Consider the following 22,524-nt stretch of genomic DNA (forward strand, 5'->3'; position numbering starts at 1 on the left):
GCATCTAGGTTCTTCTAGAAAGCTAGCACTCACTCTAATTGAATATCTAAGATTTGCTGACACTTTCTGGACTATCTTTGACCTGTAGCCAGGGAGCATACTTCTTCCCCAAGGAATGATTCCAGCAGATCAATTGTGAAAATGTTTTAGGACAAAGCACCCTCTTGATATTTTTAGAAAAGGAACATAGATAGCACCAACCTTTCCTCCTAAAAGTTCCCTCTGAAATTCTTTGTTTGTTTTTAAAGAATAAAACCTTAATAACATTGGTAATGAAGAAAGAGTATCTTCCGTGGATCAAAAATTTTGAGTAATTCCTAGCAAGTGGAAGGCAGATGAGACTAAAGTGAGGAAGTCATAGGAGAGGACACCAGAGCCCAGGAGGACACCAAGGAAAGTGCTAGTTTCCCCAAAGGAGCCTCAGAAATCTACAAACAGAATTACAGGGTGGTGAAGAGGGACACTCATTAAAGAACTATAATCAAAGCAGCTAAAACCACTGGGTCTGTCCTCAAAAGCATGCAGCATTTAAGGCATTTGAGTTGGATGTTCTGGTCAAGAGACCAAAACCTTACTGAGTCTCCATTTCCACAAGAAAATAGGGAAAATGTCTTCCACACAGGGTCATTCTGAGCCGATTAAAGGAAAATATGCATGAAAGAATCTAGTTCAGAGCCAGATTAATTTCTCAATAAATATTAATGTATTCCTTCCTTAAAGATGCTACCCCGACCAGCAGCACAGTCACCTCTAAGGAAGGAAGGAAGAGGCAGGAGGCTTCCTCTAGAATCCTGAGCAGGCTGGCATGCCTTCCTCTGAAATCAAATTGATCAGCCCATTGTCTTTTTTTTTTTAAGATTTTATTTTTAAGGTATCTCTATACCCAATGTGGGGCTCAAACTTACAACCCCAAGATCAAGAGTCATATGCTCTACCAACTAAGCCATCTGGGTACTCCTGCCAGGCCACTGTCTTGAAGAACCTTTGCTTTTAGATTTCTAAACTCTAAATTCATCCTTTAGCTTGGGTTACAAACAGGAGAAACAACTGGAAACAGGAAGTCATATGCTGCAACTTCTCCAAACTCAGACAGCAAGGAAGAAAAGCCAGTTATGTGCCTAAGTCTTATGAGATACGGTGTTCTGCAAGAGCCAAAAACTTCTTTACCACCAGCCTGGTGCTGACACCTGAAGGTCTGTGAGTGGGGCCCAAACTCCCTTGGGTTAAGGCATTGCCCCAATAAATATGCAGTTACTGATAAAAACCGGTTTTTGGACTTCTGCTCCAAATGTTCTTTTTAGCACCTTTTCCCACTTTCTCTCCAGAAAACTTCAGGAACCATGCGAAACTCACTTAAATAACCCTCCTCTCCACAATTTACTCCACAACCTCTCAGAATATAGACACAAAGTTTATGCTTTGGTTAATTCAATATAATGCCAAAACATATGACTGACTTCAGTCAACAAATTACTGAGGAAAACCAATGAAACCAGTTTGGTTTTTTTTTTTTTTCTTTTTTTTGCCTAGGTACAGACCAAACCAACTGAACAGCGTAACACATACTAGTTACTATTTTTGGAATCTGCCTTACTAGAAACTTAGATTGCTAATTACCACCTTATTTTAGGTGATTGTTTTCTCCTTCCATCTAGATTACATGTCTCTTGAAAACAGGAACTTCATCTTAGTCATCTTTGAATTCCCCATTGCCCTGTCAGGGTATCTTGCACCCTTCCTCAAAGACTGTGTAAACAACTGCTAATTTACTGTATTAAAGATGCATTATTTTCATAATGCTGAGGATTACTACCTTTCTGATCATTCTAGTCCACTTTGTTATAGTCTTATTGGTCCTCACTGTTTTATTTTGATGTATGCTCCCATTCAATGGCATAAAGCTTAGGTGATTCTCAATAATTATGTGTTTTTATTTACTCATATATATCTTTGTATCATAAAAATATTTCACATCTGTGTACTTTATATTTCCAATCACACAATATATTATCTTGAACATTAAAAATGTTTTCTACTTTTTATTATTTCCTCAAACTATAACCCCTCACTTCTACCAAAATACTTGAAACTTGCTATATACATTACAGAAGGACTAAAGTAATCACCTTTCTTATATTGTTATAACACACACAAGGTAACAACTGGTATACTGAAGGAACAGAAAGGTACAAAAAAAAAAACCTCAAGTGCAACACTAATGTATGTTATATACACAAAGATATGTGCAAATTGCAAACTAGTCTAAATTCTCAGAATAAAATTTAAAAATATGAGTTTAAGTATCAAAAATCACATGATACTATGGTAGAAAAACCCTTACCCTAAATGGTAAGTTATTAAAGAATCTTCTTTCCCCTGGTTTTAAACACTGTTTCATATTCCACTGGAACCCAGAGAAAAGTAAAGCATCTCTTCCGTGGCTTTTACAAGAACAGATAAGTGCTAAACCTAATTTTACACAAAAAGGTATCTTCCTCAAAAGTTTGATATGCAATGTGTAGAAATTTACACATTAAATGTATGTGTGCACGCTTCGATGGATTTATATCTAAGCTTGTTTTAGATGCATTGTGAGAGCTCATTATTTATAGGCATCCCAGAGATAATCTTTTTTAAAGCAATCCTTTGGAATAAGTGATTTATATGTTTTATGAATCCAAATTTTCATACACTAGATTTTCTTAAAGAAAATTACACCAAAAAAGAAAAAAAATCATTATTTACTCTTATATATTATGATCAAGACAGCTTAGCCCTTTTCCTTAATCCCCAAGCTTTAAAAAAAATAGTTCCATGCCTAAACCAAGATTTTTTTTCATATAAACCTATGTCCTTGCAATGCCTACAGTTTTCAGTAACCTATACTTGGGAATTTTCAGTTAGGAAGATACCAGGACAGGGCGCCTGGGTGGCTCAGTTGGTTAAGCGACTGCCTTCGGCTCCGGTCATGATCCTGGAGTCCCGGGATTGAGTCCCACATCGGGCTCCCTGCTCAGCAAGGAGTCTGCTTCTCCCTCTGACCCTTTTCCCTCTCGTGCTCTCAATCTCTCATTCTCTCTCTCAAATAAATAAAATCTTAAAAAAAAATAATAAAAATAAAAGGAAGATACCAGGACAATAAATGACTGTTTTATATCTTTAGCTTCATTTTAGTCTTCCTATATTCACACCCTAGAGGTTCCAGATTCTTATCCACAAAGTGATTATGGTTTAGGACTGAATCAGATTTGTAACAAATGTCCACTGGGATTCTTCGACCTATCATCGACGGGTAGAGCCGATATATGTCTTCTAGCTCATCGAATCCGTTCACCTTACCTCAGGGACTTCCCACAATGCTACGTGGTTAGAAGCCTTCTTTCACAAATGACGAAAATTAATGAAAAATGATTTCAGAATAGAAAAATGGAAACCCAAGTCATTATATAGTGTCTAAAGGCTACCCTGCATCTCCCACCTTAGTGCCCAAGCAAGCATTCTAACATATGTACAATAAGGGATATTCTTCTTTAAGGTTTTGCGTTCCATTTTCTCTAATTTTATCTGATTGCTGACATGCATCATTTATACTAACACTTCCATATATCCAGCCACACAATACAATAAAACTTCTAACAGCGATCTAGTTTGGAAACCATTATGATTTGTTTTATTTTTCCCAGAAAAACATAAGGCACCAAGTTAATAAAAGGAAATTTCTAGTAAGTATGGGTTTTTATAAATATTACCACATCAAAATGAAACTAACAGCAGTCATGCAATCATGCATAAATAAAATACAGGCTCTTACTGTTTTTCTTAAAAGCTAATTGAGCATGTCACTCTCTCCTTTTTTGCTATTGTCTTAAAATGTATTTCCCCTCAAAAAATAAAAATAAAAAGTGCTTCCAAAGAGAGAGAAGAAAAAATTACAAACTACAGTATTTTTTATGCTACAAGCTATACAAAAATCTGTCACCATCTATGTTACAATTCTAGTCATCAATAAGGTACTTTTTTTCAATGCACCACTCAAAAATCAATTATATCAACTCTTTTGTATAGAGAAGCAGCACACCTTTCAGGCAACTAGTATTAATGAGTAGACATGACTATAGAATCTCCATCTGTTTCTCTGACAAAGCTGTGGCTACTCTAGTCTCTCATTGAAATTCCATTAATCTGGTGTACCAAGGTCCAATGCGAAAATCAAAACTCCATCTAACCCTTTATCAGCTCACAATAACCTACAAGTGAACTCTGCCTGTTAGCATGCAGCAAGTTATGATTTTGCTATCAATCAGGCAGTTGGCCAATAAAAAAAAAAAAAGGCAGGCTGGAAACAGTGTGTCTGGCAGGGTTTGAAGACTTTGTTTTTGTTTTCTGTTTTCATCCCCTTTCAATTTCTATAGGGTGTCTGGACCTTGTGAGATTATGCATTATTCTCCTTGGCTGTGATTTAATTGCTACCAGCAATCAAGTCGAAGCATCACTGAAGTGTGCTTGAATTTCATTAGAAGATATAACTTATGCTACTTTCCTACAGTACCTAATAAACCATAAAGAAACCAAAACACATATGGCTTGAGGGAATAACTGGAAAATTAGGTAGCCATTTGGGAACTGAGTGAACTTTTGAACCAGAGGAACAGAGAAAAAGAAATATTAAAGGAAAAGACAGACTTAGAATGCACACAAAGATGTGCAGGTTTGACCTTTTCAGTACCTTGAAAATTACATTAGCATTATGAAAAATACATATCATGTTTAGAGTTTATAATCCATCAAGGCTCAGATACTTTGTTAGTGCCTACCATAAGGTAAAAGTCAAAAGGACAAAACAACAATCTGATTTGACAAAAGGCCTTTTGGTGACCTGTGCTAATTTAGTTATACTTATTGTTAAATGCATTATCCTTTTATAATTAATATATCATTAGACTGAGGTCCCATAATGAAGGAAAATTTATTCGGCAAGGGAAAGGGACCACATAACAAATCTATGTTGAAGGGAGAGAGACTGATATGACTAGATGACTTTCAGAGTGGAAATTAAAAATCCAATTGGTAGTTTTAAAATTAATTTATAATATTCTTAGAAGAAAATGTAAAACTCTCATATATGGTATTATTTTATATACCCAAAATGAGTAATACTAAAACTTAAATTTTCAATCTGCTTAAGAATTGCTTACACCAACACTAATGAAAATGCACCTATATTTAACAAAAAACTTAATGCTATACATAAATATAAGTTATTAAATAATATTCAAATACTGATAATGTAATCTTTTAACAATAAATCTTTTTCATGCTATTAATGTATTTCCTATATATTTGGTTTTGAAAACAAACATGATAAATTATTTACTCATAATAAAGAAAATATGATAATTATGTAAATGCATTATAACTTAATAACAATTCACTTTTTCTAACAAAACACTGGCTCTCATAGGTATTTAATTGTTGGATTTCTTAGGTTACAATTTTTTAAAGAATGTAAATACTGCTCCCTTGTAATTCAAATTATTTATGCTATCTTTTTAAAACTCTGAGCATATATACTCTATGAACATTTTGTGTGTGTGCATGTATATTCTCCTGAGTATAAATATTCTGTCTGTGTATATGTATACCCACATACTCATTTCTATCTACCAACACTTAACAGAGAAGCAAAACAAATCATTGTAATGTGTCTGAAAAACAGCTCAACTCAAACAATAATTCACTGTTTTGCCTGAAAATATTATTTATCAATTATAAAACATTTTCTAGTAGAAATGCTTTTGAAGACCAGATTAGGAAAGGTAATGCTCTGTTTCAGATAAGAAGTGTAACTGAAGAGAAATGTGCATCTTTTTAAAGAATAGGGAATATGAGAGAAAGAAATCTCTTCCTTTAAAAATAGAAATTAAATGTTTGCCAAAATGTAAAATTCAACATAAAATGGATATGATTATTATTGCTACACATTGTACAAAGTTCTGAATATAAAAAAAAAAGATTGTGTTGTTCTGAATCAGTGGTTAGAATGTTTATCACTTATGCATGTACTTGACTTATCCCTGTTCTGCAATAGACATAATTTTATACCTCATAAAAGCAATTTATGTTTCCAAAGGGAATAATCTGGATAACATAAAATGTGGAGTGCTCTGTTGCAGGAAGCATATTTTCATTCAGCAATTGTATTTAGAGATGGAACTGCACAGTTTGATCATCATACAGTGGCAGAAGGCATTATTCATTTCTGTGTCTCTGTGAAACTTTGAGTGCCACGAATTAATATGCATGGCTAATTTATCGACACACACTCTTAATTTATAACTATCTATCACCCTTATAAGGTCTCTAGAATGCAGATGCACTCAACTGGCTATAACAGAGAAAGCACACGCTACACTAAAAGCAAGTTTCATAACTTTGGCGAGTTTTTAAAAATTACAAAGAGATAATCGACTTTATTACCCATTCAATTAATACAAAACATTATAATACTACTGTATAATGTGGGGTATCTTTAGGTGACAATCAGGAAAATGAGAATGTGTATTAAAAGAAGCATCTGATGAAAACCTGTCTTAATGTGAGAAGGCAATGTAAGAATAATTAATTTAATATTTTATGAACTCATTTTATATGACGTTTTCAAAAAAAAGATCAAAAATCTTTTTCATTATTTATAAAATAAATAATACAAGAAGCCATTTAGCAGCACAATAAAATTAAGTAAGAATCTGATAATATTAAATTAACCAACAAACTAACTAATAATATTCATACAATGATGTAAACACTCTCTTAAAAATTCTAGTCAAGAAATTTCCTAGAAAAAGAAGGAACTACATACTTAAGAAAACCACTAGAGAGAGCTCTTCTGTTCCTTAAAATGTTCTGGTAAAGGTAAGTTAACTGAAGCCTCCGCATTTACTGCTTTCTGACAAGACCACCACCTCTATGCACTGCATTGTCTTGTGTTGGAATACCTAGAGGTATATTTGATGGCAAAATATCACATACCTTCAGAGTGGGCTTCATCATCTTTATCATATCTTTCTGAGGCTAATGACATAGTATCTGGAGGACCAGCAAAAGGGTCATCATATTCTTCCCCATCTTCTGCATCACCTATAGAAGAATCACAGAAAAGCCTTTTATAGATTAGTCATCTTTTAAAAATGTTACTTTGTCAAGAGAGGTAAATTTTACTATTAAACCTAGTCACTGTCATGGAAAAACAGAGTAAAAACAGGTCCTATTTTAATGTATATCTACTGTAACTTAAATAAAGTAAGAGTTTCTGGAAGTCAGTGGACAACTGCTTATTTCTGATACAAAAGGATACAAGTTCCAAAATTATGATGGTCTCTACAAAGATGAATACAAAAAAAGTAGAAGCAGGGTAAAACAGAGTGTGTATCCAAAACAAACAAAAAAAGAAACAGAACCAAAATAATGATAACAAATAACACACAAAAAATTGGAAAGCACAACAGAGAAAATAATTCAAGTTAATTCCATTTACGTACTCAATTATTTGAAAATTTATGATGAGAAATTGATAAATCAAAGCCATATGCACATTTTATGTTTTCATGAAAAATCACAGGGTTACATTAGAGTAGATTAAAAATACTCAGTTGCATTTTCAAGAGCAGGAATCCTTTATGGGAAAAACTACTTTAAAACTCATATAACCCTTTTAAGTTCAAAGTGATTTACAACTTGACACCTTCAATTTTCATTCAGTAATATATTACCATTTTTTTTTTAATCTTCTAGCCAGTTTTTCATGATTTCCAAATCCTAGGTTGGTTGGTTGGTTCGTTTGAAGTCATTGAATCCCCACAATAAAATCTTGTGGTTTGGGTTTTTTCCACATACCCATTTAGAATAATTTAAAAAAAAAAAGACTGAATCAGGTATTTGCTAGCTTGGTTACATATAAGCACTCATTTTTCAACCATATTCAACCACATCCAAAGAAAATTCAATAAAATTCAAAAAACTACATGCTTTATACTGTAGCAATTATCTGTTAATTCAAGAGAAAACCAGCTACCTCAAGGATTCCCAAAAAGCACAATGAAAACCTCCATGGGAATCCTAAAGAACCTACAGTATTACTTTAAGACCATGGTTGTGGAGCAGATCCAGATTAAAGCTACCAGTCTCTCCAAAAAAATATCTGTAACCTCTAAAATCCATTTAATAGGTGACACCCTATTTCTCAACATATTTTTGGTAGAGGAAATAGCCCCTTTGAAAACACCATGAAAGCGGGGCACCTGAGTGGCTCAGTCGTTAAGCGTCTGCCTTCGGCTCAGGTCATGATCCCAGGGTCCTCGGATCAAGCCCCACATCGAGCCCCGCATCGAGCCCCGCATCGAGCCCCCCGCATCAGGCTCCCTGCTCGGCGGGAAGCCTGCTTCTCCCTCTTCCACTTCCCCTGCTTGTGTTCCCTCTCTCGCTGTGTCTCTCTCTGTCAAATAAATAAATAAAATCTTAAAAAAAAAGAAAAAGAAAACACCATGAAAGTAATAAGAATAAATCAATATTCATCTCTATTTCTTTATAATTTTGGCATTTCATCAGCATCCATCATCCTTATTCTGAAAAAGATAGGGCTATCTCCCACCAAGGCAGTAAGAGCAGAAGATAGAGGACTATCTTACTGCCCCTGATGAATCCACCACCAGGTGCACCATATAGGGATGTTTCTTCCCCAAATAAAATTCCAAGGAACACATGTAAACACTATTCATTCCTTAGATCTTAATTTCTTTTTCTTTTAAAATGTTCAAAGTAGGGCACCTGGGTGGCTCAGTCGCTTCAGCATCTGCCTTCCGCTCAGGTCATGATCCCAGGGTCCTGGGACTGAGCCCCGCATCAGGCTCCTTGCTCAGCAGGTAGTCAGCTTCTCCCTCTACCCTTCATCCCGCTCATGCTCCCTTTTTCAAATAAATAAGTAAAGTCTTAAAAAAGAAGAAGAAGAAGACTAAAATGTTCAAAGTACTTTTCGGAACATTCCGTGATCCCTTACAATACTTCTCTTATGGAAAGTATGTTCTGATTTTAAATATGAGGTAAGAGAGAACCTCATAAAGTGCTAGTAAAAATATGTTCCGGCATGGAATGACAGCTCATGGAATATATAGTAGTAAAGATCACAAAATTCTCAATTGCTCTTAGTTGCTAGAGTATCCTTATATTGTCAATAAAGTAAGAATTGCTAAGGTATGAATTTGCAAAGGATATTTCATAACGTGAACTATAAAATAAATCTTGCTGTGAAAAAGAAAGTATCAGGATACCTCAAATATACTGCCCCAACTTAGCACTTAGCATATTACACTATTATGAATATGAAAACACAAGAGTAAAACCAACGAACACATGGAAATGATTTTGAAAAAGATTCAGATGCTCAGGCTTAAATCTATTTAACTCTACATGGAAAAAAATTAAAAGTTAAAAAGTTTAGAAAATCAGGATTTGTTATCTTTTGATAATATCCATTATATGTTTTTATGTATATATCCACGTATATACACATACACACATGCACACACTGATCTATATTTATATATGTATGCACACAGCAAAAAGATCATTATTAAAGCTATAAAATAATATTTAATGAGTTAAGAATATTTTCTACAAACTGGTTACTAACATGTTGAAGACTTCTGTGGTTTCTGTGTTAAAAAAAACTTTTTGTATTACTTACTAAAATAAAATTGTCTTCAGCTTACCATTCTAAGAACTGCAGCTCATTTCAAATGTTTTTTTATAAGTAATGTGATAATTTATATTTATCCAAAACAATAAATTAAATACTGCTACTGGCTTCTTTTCTTCCCCTACCCCCTTCTCTCTCCTTTTTTAAGCTCCCTTGAATTAACCCAGAAATTTAAAAAAAATTTTTTTTTAATCTCTGTGGTATCTATATAGGGTTATTCGCTTTTCAACCCGCATTAAATTGAAAGGACACATCATTTTTCAAGATGATCTTCTTCATTTTACTGCTGTTCCAGGGGTGATCCATCCCTTTTCCTCCTTCCCAATTACTTTTTTCCAACCCAATGAAGAACTGTATTATAAGGACCTTAAACTGAACACAGGGGTCGCTGTTGAGTAGTGCAAAGCTTTTTTTTTTTTTTTTTCCTCCCCAGGGGCGGAGTATTTGCAGCTTTACCTGTAAAGACTTCTATAAATTAAAAGGTAAATGTTCAACTTGTGTTTATATAATAGAAAACTGAACTCCAAAGCAACAATGGGCATCAGGTAAACGTATCCAATACAATTTACAGACATAATTGAAAGCATTACAGCCTAATCAGACATCTAAAAGAAAAGGATGCTCAAATGAAATGTCTACAGAATCATTAGTTGGCAGCCATTCTATTACAATCACACATAATGTCAGTGGTGCCTTGAGCCTGTGCCAATGACAACAGCATAAATTTTGCATCTCATTTCTGTGGTCATAAAATTAATGATCAGTTTAAAAATACTTCTTTGTAAAAGTTATTGCGCAAAGAAAAGACATGAATGTGTCCCTGTTATGTACTCACAAGGATAATTATGGGGCTGTTGCTCATTAATACTGTTTCTTGTTTCCCTAGAAAACCATTTGATTTATCCCACAACTTTTAAAAGTTTAATTAACGATACAAAGTTAACAGTCTAAAAGACAATAATCCAAGACTTCCCTTCCTATAATTTCAGTGGCAACTTAAATATCATGGCAAAAATCAAAGCTGAGTCTTACCACAGCAGCATATTTCTCTGATAAACATTTTTAAGTTTATAATAGTTGAGTTCAAATCACTATTATCCCTTCCTCATTATATTGTTCATCATCAGTTAACATTTTCCTAAATGCCTAGAGATGGAGCCCACCAGCTGCTGAATAGTCATGATCTCTACCACCGCAGAAGGTGATTGAACCAATTTACTGCTTGTTTTGTCAAACAAGTCCTACCTGAAACACAACTGGGTAAACGTTAAACTAAATAATATACCTAAAACTTAGGTGACAGTCATTCCCCCTTTACAGCATGAAAGGCAAACTTGAGGAGAAAAAGGACTTGAGTGAAAACAAATTAATTTCTAATTCTCTACTCCGTTCACTTGTCCAAATTAATGTCTCAAGTAATAACATACAACCAAATTGACAGCGTTAAGCATTTAAGGTGTCATTTCTTAAGGGAATCTGTGGTTTCATTCTTAAGGCTTTGAAAGATTTAGGTCACCACAAGGAGATTCTGTTCATAACTGGTCTGCAATCGGAGAGCTTAATAGCAAGCGTATATGAGGCGGAGCTTTAACATAAGGATATCATTTCTCAAGCACTACCTCTGAAATATACTTCTACTACTAGGCCCCATCATTTCAGACATACGTAACACATTTGTACAAGGCCAGAGATGGGCGGGGGGGCAGGGAGGGAGCTCAAGTTATTTGCTCAGCCTTCATTGGTGGGATTGGTTTCCAACCAAACACGCACTATATTTAAAAGGATAAAGGAAAGGAAATTAAACATCATCCAAACTTTTGACTTCTCTGTGTTCTTAAGGATTCCATCAGAGCAAACTAAAATGAATCCCTTCTTACCTAACCTTACCTTACCTAATACCTCCGGCTATTTAAAAAAAGCACGTTAGTCCATTAATAAACTTAGTAACACAAATGAGGTCAAAGGAAATTGCTAAGTAAATCTATGCATATTTAACAATATCAATGAAGTCTCAAGGAGAAAATCGATTACATAATTTTTTTAATTAGAGGAAAAATATTTTACAGAAGAAAATGAGAGCTTTTTTTTTTCAAGATTTTATTTATTTGAGAGAGAGAGAGCACAGAGGGAGAGGGAGAAGCAGACTCCTCGCTGAGCAGGGAGCCCGATGCAGGACTCGATCCCAGGACCCCGAGATCATGACTCGAGCCGAAGGCAGATGCTTAACCCAGGTGCCCCGAAAATGAGAGCTTTTTAGCTATGGCATCTAAAGGGAACTGAAAACAGTATATTCACATATTTAAGCTACAGACACCAATATTTTGCAAATTTGAAAATATTCTCTTGAAATATTTGTCTGTTAATATGTCCTTCTTTCAATAATTTGTAATTTCCTCAAAAAGTATTTGAAAACTGAATTATAAATCAAGATTTACTTAAATCAAGATTTACTTAAATCCTCTTGATAAATGAAGTTGAATCTGAGAATACACATTAATATAATATTTATTGAATGTCAGTAGACATATGTGTCATGCATAGGTATCTTCACATTATCTTAATCATTCTATAAAGATATTAATATCTAAATTACACTGGAGTAAAAAAAAAGCTAATAGGGCAAGATACAAGTAAAACTTTTTTATCATATACCTAATGTATATTAGAAAATTCTGTCTTATACTTAGTAACAGTCTTTACTCAATTAGTAATATATTTTCATTAGAAAAATAATTACTTTGGGGCACCTGGATGGCTCGGTTGGTTAAGCATCTGCCTTCAGCTCAGGTGATGATCCCAGGGTCCTGGGATTGAGCCCCACATCGGGCTCCCTGCTCAGCATGGAGCCTGCTTCTCCCTCTCTCCCCTGCTCGTGCTCTATCTCTCGCTCTCTCTCCCTCTCTCTCAAATAAATAAAATATTAAAGAAAAATAATTACTTCAGGTCACATTTAAGGGACTTATGACCATGTCATATGACAGGAACAAATTCTAAAATAATCCTAATTCTATTCTAAAATAATTCTAAAAATAGCATAATTTTAGTGCATGAAGCCTAATTCAGGAGTACACTCTATACTATTAGGCTATATTGCAACCAAGAAGAGGAAACTAGGGATAATTACTCCATCATGTACAATATTTCAAGGATATAAGAAGGAGCTCTCTCTGGGGCACCTTGGTAGCTCAATCTGTTAAACGTCTGACTCTTAATTTTAGCTCAGGTCATGATCTCAGGGTCATGAGATCGAGCCCTAAGTTGCACTTCATGCTCAGCGTGGAGTCTGCCTGAGATTCTCTCTCTCCCTCTGTCCCACACCCCCCCCCCCAAATAAAATCTTAAAAAAAAAAAAAAAGATTCCGTCCCCCTCTCCCTCTACCCCTCCCCCTCTCTCATGCAAGTGTGCGCTCTCTCTCACTCTCTCAAATAAATTAATTAATTAAATTTTTTTTTAAAAAAAGGTGTGCTCTAGTCTAGATAGAATAAGCAAAATTTCAAATAAGTAACAGGGACTAGACTAAGCAAGATGGGTTCTAGTTGCTTAGATTCAAATCTTTCTTATATACAAGTAAAACTGAGGAATTTAGAAAATCAACTGATAATTTATTCTTTTTTTAATAAATTTTTTTAAGATTTTATTTATTTATTTGAAAGAGAGAGAGAGAAAGTGAGAGAGAGAGCACGAGAGGGGGGAGGGTCAGAGGGAGAAGCAGACTCCCCGCTGAGCAGGGAGCCCGATGTGGGACTCAATCCTGGGACTCCAGGATCATGACCTGAGCCGAAGGCAGGGCTTAACCAACTGAGCCACCCACGCGCCCCTGGTAATTTATTCGAAAGTCACAATTTATCAGACCTCAATGGAGAATCTAAACTTGAGTACAGAATGAGATATAATCAAGAATCCTTAATAAATTAAAGAAATGAAAAGGGCAGTTTTCAGACAACAGCTGAAAATGAATATAAACAGCAAATAGAAAATTAACTTAATGAACAAGCTTCAATATCTAGGAGCCACTGTAATAAAATATTTCTAAAAGTTCAAATTATTCTTGCCAAAAAAAAAAAGGAAATACTTTTTAAAAATCCTCTAAGATCTATGCAGCTCAGTGTTTCAACAACTGTATCAATTCAACTAGTTTTAAGAATTGAAAAACATCAAACTATAAATTCTATATTGTTAAATCTCAGGATGAGGGGGTAGTACCTATAGTGTAAGGGGAGGGAAGAGATATGGAGGGAGTAAGGAAGGATGATAAACATCCATGTATATTAGACAAACTAATAATTCACTAATTAGAAATGAATAACTGAATTAATTCATTTTATTTAAGAATTGTTCACCTGGTCCTTTTCTCTTCCATTAATGATATTAAAATGGTATTTAACTGCCATTTTAAAAAGATAAAATAGGTGAAATGGGAATATAAAAGTAAAAAGGAGGAAAACATCCTCTGTTTACTTCGTTGTGACCCCATATTGACCTGAGAGAGAGTGAGAGAGAAGGGAGAAAAAGAGAGAAAGAGCAGGAAAACAGCCAAAAGGAATTCTGCCCAGGTCTGCTTGGATGAAGACAACCCAAAACCCCAAAGAGAAAATGTAAGAAGAAAAAGAAAAGCAGCACTATTCAAAACATACTTAGATGAATTTACTCAATGTAGAGGTCTGATACTTACTAATTCCCCATTTAAAAAAAAATATGTATCTTGAATAATCACTTTGTAACTATGAAGTCTGTACTAACTTTGCTACTCCTAACTACAGGAATAATTCTTTTTAGAACAAAGCTGAATATACTTTGAGGGTATAATGGTGTAAAATTACTCAGCTTCTCATATTTCTCCAAGGTATACATCTAATTTATCCATAGGCTTACTTTTAAGCAGGGACTCTTGGTGATTAGTTAACTCAATACTGGAGCATTGAACTACAAATGACTTGTTCAGAGAAAGATGGTGATGGGGAATCTCTGAATTCTGTTGTATTTGAACTCCTATTCCAGGCTCATTTTTCCCTTTCTATCAAATACTACAAATTTGCATTCTCTTTAGAGAAAAAGACTGTACCTCAGCAATATAATTTTAATATCTACATGTCTGAACGAGTCCTAAACCAAAATACCAAAGGCAAAGTTCCTACCCTATTATTGAATCATATACAATTATACAATGACTTCATTATCACGCTTTCTTAGCTTACAATTTTTTAATGTACAAGTAATTAAGTCACAACAAGAGCTTGATAAATAATCACTGGAACAGAGTATGTCTTTTAAGACAGAACCTATAATCTAGTATTCCTCTATAAACAGAGCATTGTATAGAAGTTACAGTAAGAATGCATAAATTCATTATTTCCATATTCAACTAAGCAAAATGCAGTATGATTAAACCCACAGTTCAGGATTAGTTGTCAAGTACAAAGAAGTGGGTATTTGTGGGGAAGAAGAGTTTCCTGCTCTTCTCATTATTTAATAGTGCTAAAAATTTCCATATGGAAAAAAAAATCTCATTCCCTCAAATCACAATGATCTTGATGATTTAATGCGAAAAGAAACTATTAAGTGAAGTTAAGTACTTGGTTTATTGAAACTGTCATTACTCTCTCACTTATCAGTTGGCAGAGACATGAATTACTCTGTGGAACTGCTAACCCCAGTTAGAAGATGCCATACTGTTTTTCCCCAAACCCAGATCCTAACTCCACATAGGTTAGCTGACCTTATGTTGTGACCCTCATACCAGCATCCACAGGCTTCAGGTCATGACCTTTGAATTAGCATCCTGGAAGTAAGGGCCATACCCAGTTTCCCTCATAGAACTGAAGACATGAAATAGTAGGAACTTCCTATGCCCTTCTCGATTTGGTTTTCCATACGCTAAACAACCATCCCCCAAATCTAAAGGAAGTCAATCAGGTTACCAGCACTCTCACATATTTTGAAAAAATTAAATTGAACTCCTCTGAAAATTTCTATAGCATACATTTATTCATATCAAAAGAATCACAGTAATAAAAACCAGCAATTGAGAGAGATTTCACTCATGTTTTCAAACAAAAATTGATACTGTTTTAAGACAATAACTCTTGAAAAACGTTACCTATGAGCAGCCAGCCACAGGCCCTCCTGACCCCACCACAGCTATAAAATCATCTCAGCTGTGTTAAATGGTGTTAGTTTGGTATCTCACCTCTGCTTTACCAAATTATTCCATCTGTAGCTGCAAGCGTATACTTTTCTCAACAAACTTCTGTCACAGTGTGAAAAAACATTAAAACACCTAACAATGTTAAACACACGAGATTTCTGCATCAGGAGACGGTGCCGAGTAGATTCGGGATATGCTTCTTAATTTTTTTCTCAGCAGGGGGAGCTAGCACTCTCATCTTGAAAGTCTAAGTATACAATCTGGAAATTTAAATTTTGATCCCAACTATCAAATTTCAGTATGTTTTACATTACCCTATTGAACATCTCTACAAGGATAAAAAATTTCAAGGTGGACAAACTTGAGAATTTACCTTTGTCTTGGAAGTCCTGAAGATAGCTGGAAAATAAAGCAAGAATATTATATTCTAAGATGAGGGGTTGACAAATCAAAACAAGGTCTATTCATTGGCAATAATTCACACCTATTTTAAAATCTATATCATAAATACACATTTAGAGAAAAAAGTACTTCCTATCCTGAAATAATTCCAAAAGGCTTATGGATTTATAATAAAAGTATTTTTAAAGACCTAAGATACGGTAGTAGAATCAAAATCTTTAATATCCATGATATACATTTATTCATTTTCATATCTAGAGGTATTTATATTAAAATTCTCAATCTACCTTTGTCCTATTATTTAAACCACATACATCCTCAAATAATCAAAATAAACAGATGGATTTTGCTAGAATGCTTAGAAAAAAAATATAATCAAGAACCTTCACAAAAAAGGATAATATGATAAGCGTGTCAGTTTTTCTAAAAACTATTATAGAGGACATATACTTTGTCCTTTAAAACATTTAACACCAATTAAATTAGGACATAAAAAAGTAATTCTGTTATAATTCTTTATTAAAATGTTAACTACAAAGTTGCTTCTAAGTAAGAAATAATAAACAGCAAGAAAGTGACTTACATAGACTTTACATCTTTTATCTTCTTAATAAGGGATTCTCTCTTTTCCTTTGCTTTCTTGGATAAATTTTCCCCTCTCAGTGTGTCTGCCACAAATGTTTCAACATCTAAACCATGAAATATAAGAAACAGGATACAAATTATAGGAAAGAATCATTTTTTGTGAAGACAAATAGGACAATGATTGTTTCTACCCATAAGTGTTAATATCTGCACAATTTGTTACAGTTATTTATCAATCCAAAGCATAACAGTTGAAATATGTTTCAAATACTAAGTTGGACAAATCTGCACACCACTTAGCTAATAAAATTTGTATGCTCTACTTATGCTTAGCACAGCAAATGCTATTTGGATGTTTGGCATCATTAAACCAGAGAGAAGCTCACAAGTTTTAATAAACTATGGTGCCCCATAAAACAAATTCTCTCATATAAAAGCAAGCACAGAGCTTTTACGCGTGTGTTACTATCACTTTATAGTATTTTGTAAGCTCCTGTATGAACGGGTCATTCACAATATTATATCAATATGAGCTAATGTCTCTGGCAAGGTCCTGTTTTTCCCAGTGTAATCATTTTCAGGTATGTGCAATATTTAATGTTTTAAAGGAAAAAATAAATCCCTTCTTCTAGCCAAGATTCCAAATCAAACCCTCCTCCTTCCTACCTGCCCCACCCATTCTACCAGCCACCTTCAAAAAGAAAGGATAATCTGCTGTGTGGTTTTGTGTGTTCTTGCTTTCTGCCTTGGTATTACCACCCAGAAATATTTCTTTAAATAAAGGAAGAAGTGGCAAAAATAGATTCATCCACTATTTTAAAATATAGTAAAAAGGAATAAGACTTTCATGGCTTCATATAGCATTTCCACAAGGCCTCTTTTTTTTTTAATTTAGTAAACTTGTAAATTATTCTGCTTTCTAATTCTCTCTAGTACAAAATTCCAACTTGTCCTTACTGGTTTGATTTTATAATAGCCCCATTCATACTGTTCATGAACCACTGTGCAACTTTAAGTTAATTTTATATTCAGAAGTTCAAATCTTACTTTGAGATATATAAAGGATACCATAAAAAATTTTAAAGTAGGTATGACTGTAAACATCCATATTTCATCTGAAGAGATGTATGTATGTTTTACTTTCTTTTTATTTAACTACTTTGTCTCCTAACTCACACTGATAAAAAGACAGTATCAAAGCATACGATAGATAATACTATATGTAATTAATTCAAAGCACTATAATAGTCTTTCAACTGTACTTATAATTAACCATTTAAAACCTAGTATTTGAAGTAAAACATTGTAATAGATTTTAAATTCTTGATTACAATAGTATCTTGATCCAATAAGCAAAGGTGATTAAACTGTTATCCCATACATTCATAATAAATGTATAAAGATAATTTTTCACTAAATCAATATGATAAATGAAAGAATTAAAATTTAATCTTGGAATAATTTTTTTTAAATAGCTTTCTGGTTTGAAGTCCCTTAATGACTGTTACAAGCAAGTATCAAAACGAAATGAAAGCAAAATGCCACAGCTTCTTTTTACTCAAGCTGTCCATATTTTGAAGAGGAGGACATATAGACATAATCCATAGCCAGTGCAAATTAGACCCAGACTTCTAAAGTGAGTTCAAAATAATGAAACTTATTTAAAAACACACACACACAAAAGCACTCTCCCCTAAACTCTTTAAATTTTGTACCCAGAGAAACAAGCAACCTTTGGACATTCAGACATTAGCTGAAATGGAAAAGATCACTGGCTTCTCTGAGATGGTTACAATAAATCTACTTAAAAAAAGTGGAATAAGGGAAGGAGTAGCATCTCTACTGCTGATTCTTTCTTTCAACCGGACTCAGTTCTTGGGAGAATCTCTGGTACAATAATTGGTGAATAGTCTGCTTAACGTTACTTTCACTCAGTGTTTGTCTTTAATTCCCTCATCCACAAGTATTTAATTGCCTATTTTACATTTTCATTACACAATCCAAATTTAAACAAACAGGATCTATTTTCTATCTCCAGAAGCAATAACAGAAGGAATTACAGCCCAAGAGTTATTTCTTTAAAAGGTCCTTTCAGTTCTATAAAAACTCAGAAAACATAAAAAGCTGCAATGCTCTATATAGGGTTTCCTAACACTCCCAAAAAATATTTTTAAAATTCTGACCCATGCTATTTTATGAGGAAATCCTTGTTGAAAGAGTGTGAGACTGCTGGAAGAATCGTGTTGTTTGTTTGTTGAGGGGGAGGAGATTCAGAGATCTGGCAAGAGAAAAAAATCTATAGTTTTAGAGTAGTCTTGATGTATTTATTCTTAAACTAATCCCAGAAAGGGGGTTTAAGGCAACTAAAAAGATTTAATAAACGCTGATTTTTTTTATAAATTATTTCCTAGGAGACAAGAAAAGTGTAAGAACTGTTTTTGCTGTTTTCTTGTGTTTTCTCTTTTTTAACAAATAAGTTAGGAACTCTAAAGTGGAATTGATTCCTGAAATCTTAGTTTGTTGGTGCCCACAGATTTAGTCGGTTTTGAAGTTTTTGAAATCTGGGTTATTTCTTAAAATCCACACGGTGCCCATTTATTTTCGAATTGAACAGAAACGGCCTCTCCCAGGCACCGGACACCCTCTGGATGCGCGGGAGACCCTTCAGCCGCGTCCCTGCGCAAAGCAGGGACCCTGCTCGCCCAGCGCAAAGACCGGGCGAGCGCTGAGAAGTTACTCCGGGCTTTCCTGGGGGACACTTAGGTTCTGCGGTCCTCGAACACTCGACACTTGGAGTGTTAAATCCCGGGGTTCCCGTCACAGGAGCTCTGACTAGGGAGCATGGGTTTGGGGCAGCGCCCTCACCAGACAAATGGGACTGGATCTGTGGCTTTGTAGCTCAGAGCCAGGGTAATATTTCAAAAGCGGGCAATAAAAGTCCTAGACGAATCAAGCGCTCCTCTGGCTGGTTGGAAAAGAGATTTGAAGCTTTTTATTGTGCTCTGAGTAGCCCTGCAAACGATAAACTAGTGAACGCGTTAGCCCCATTCTATCTTTCTTTAGGGGTTGTGTCCCTCGGTTAATATGTAGATTTCACTGACTCCAGACTGCCTGTAATTCGGAGAACAGCCGTAATTCGATTGCAAGAAAAGATCAGCCCGCTCCTCCCTAGCCTCTCGGCCTGGCGAGTGAGAATGCCTCTTCCTCAGAGGGAGGGGTCTCCACTCACGCACGCACGCATCGAAGCTTGGGGACCCGCTCGGCCCGCGCGGAGAAAGCACAGCTCCCGGGAGCCCCAGCGCAGCAGGTCTAACCCCCAACACCACCTCGCTCGCAGCCACACAGACTGCGGGTCAGCGCCGCTGTCATTTAACCCCAGAATTAGCTCCATCTCCATCAGCCTCTGCCCCCGAGGCATCACCAAGGAAAAAAGTTATCCCAGAGACTGCAAATGTGGTGGTGAGTTTTGCTCCTTTTACACCTTAACACTGTCGAGAATAAACCTTATCTCCCGGTACAACTGTAAAGATCTGCGGCAGAGGGCCCTGAGAAGATCAGACTTACAACTGCTCTGTAGATAACTGTTAAGGTCTGAAAACAAAATTAAAAGATGACATCATGTCTTGGCTCAGCAATCTCAAGCAGTTTAAGTTAGAAACCTCTCAAAAGCCATCACAACCCCTAAGAGGCAAACACAGCACACACCAAACCACCGAATGGTATTCCTCTTTTCTTCTTCTTCTGTAGGAATGGACCCCCAGAAAAACTGCCCACCCCCTATATCTTCCCCTGTAGTTCAAGTGGCTAGGACAGGTATTTAATACACACACACACACACACACACACACACACACAGAGAGAGAGAGAGAGAGAGAGAGAGAGAGAGAGAAAGAGAGAGGGGTGCTAACTGCTTTCTACCACCTTCCATGTGGATCACACAGTGAAAAACCTGAAACCACAAAAGGTTAGAACGGTTTTTAAATTCCTGCAAACGAAAAAATAAAATGCCACCCTTTCAAAGCTCAGTACACAGGTTCCCACTCTTGAAGAAAGCTGAGGTTTGGCCACTTGCCCTCACCATCCTTCACCAGCCAGCAGCCTAGAAAATGACTTGCTGGGAGATTGTAAATAAGTCACAAAGGTCACACCTGATGTCTTCTGCCTCCTCTCCCAACCACCCAATACCACCCTGAGAAGGCTTGCCTACATACACACACACACACACACACACACACACACACACACACACACACACACAGCCTCTGTGATGGCCTAAATTGTATAGGAGAGGGGAAGAATTGGACTGAATCCACTACCATTTGCTCAGCTCCAGATCAATAACATAAGTGTTAAACCAATTACAATTCACCCCTAAATGGCTTTACTTACTTAATTCCACATCCTTCTCTACTTTATGAATTGGGCCAGGTTTTACTATGTATTCACTAAGGTACTATTACCAAACTTAATATGGTGAGAAACCCAGCCAAACTTTAAGATGACATCAGAAAAAAAATAATAAGCTTTTCTTCTCTGTTACAGGGGGTACAGTCCGATCAAACACCTACTGGTAAAAACATAAAAATCAATTAAACTGGGCACATGTAGATCAATGGAGCCAATGCCCAAAGTTGGAAAGTGGCTAAGTGAAAAGTTATTGATTCTCTAATCAATGTCTTCCCTTGATTACTTAGCACTTTTACAGGTTATGGTTGAACTGTGGATTTTCCAAACATGGAAGAAGAGGAGCCAAGGAGTTCTCATAGTACAATAAGTAAAACATTCCTGAGTCTTACAATCCAATCATCTGACAAAATTTTCAAAATTGGCTTTGGAGGCTAAATGACTTATTTTGATAGAAAACTGGGCTGTTGAAGAATATAGATGAACATCTTTCACCTCTAAAAGATGACTCTTGATAAATAACACCTTATAATAATCAAAATCTTTTTACCACACATTTTCAAAGAAGCCACAGTGAATAACACATTAGTCTGAGATTTACACTATATTCACTGTTAGGCAGCATCTATTGTAATGTGCTCAGTATGTGATTGAAAAAGAAATGTAAACTCAGTGGAATGAAAAAGATAGACTTGGCTTTAATTGAAAAAGACAAACTAAGTGAATAATGAGTATATAAAAACTAGCCTATGCCACTTTTATCACCCATATATGACACTTAATCTTAAATTTATGAGAGACAACTGAAGTGTGTTTCAAATCACCAGAGGCTTTTCCTACGCTGTTGTTTCTATCTTCCTTCTAGTAATACTTTAATGCTGATAATGTAGAGATAAACCCATTTGGAAATTTTTTTCTCATTTTTTAATATATTTAGATTCCTTTCTTTTTAAAGAAATCCAGTGATAACCTGGGTTGAGTAACTATAAAAACTGTACATATTATCAAGAGCCTTATTTAGTAATCTGAGACGAAAATACTTTCAATGGAAAGTGATGTTGGAAAACAAACCAAAGATCCCCTCCCAAGAAAAAGTAGGATATTATACGCTTAATATAGGCAAATAATTTTCTTAACATCACATCTTAATTCATCTATGTTGTTTAACCCATAACAAGAAATTATAAATTTTTGATCCTTTGATTTACAAACACATATTCCTGTTTCTAGAAGAGA

At 35.2% G+C, this 22,524-nt stretch overlaps 1 protein-coding gene across 2 annotated transcripts in view; it reads right to left on the minus strand.

Moving 5' to 3' along the window:
• SKAP2 (src kinase associated phosphoprotein 2) overlaps positions 1 to 22,524 on the minus strand; it is a 170,253-nt gene that overhangs the window by 143,604 nt on the left and 4,125 nt on the right. For both annotated transcript variants that reach the window (XM_025873066.2, XM_025873067.2), the window contains exons 2-4: positions 16,883 to 16,988; positions 16,271 to 16,296; positions 7,030 to 7,137 (exon numbers count right to left, since the gene is read on the minus strand). In XM_025873066.2, the coding sequence (XP_025728851.1) occupies positions 7,030 to 7,137; positions 16,271 to 16,296; positions 16,883 to 16,988 (240 nt within the window). The remainder of the gene's footprint in view (positions 1 to 7,029; positions 7,138 to 16,270; positions 16,297 to 16,882; positions 16,989 to 22,524) is intronic.

The sequence above is a fragment of the Callorhinus ursinus genome, unplaced genomic scaffold (genome assembly GCF_003265705.2).
Source record: "Callorhinus ursinus isolate GAN/ISIS: 27379988/994484 unplaced genomic scaffold, GSC_fseal_2.0 scaffold12, whole genome shotgun sequence".
Lineage (NCBI taxonomy): Eukaryota > Metazoa > Chordata > Mammalia > Carnivora > Otariidae > Callorhinus > Callorhinus ursinus.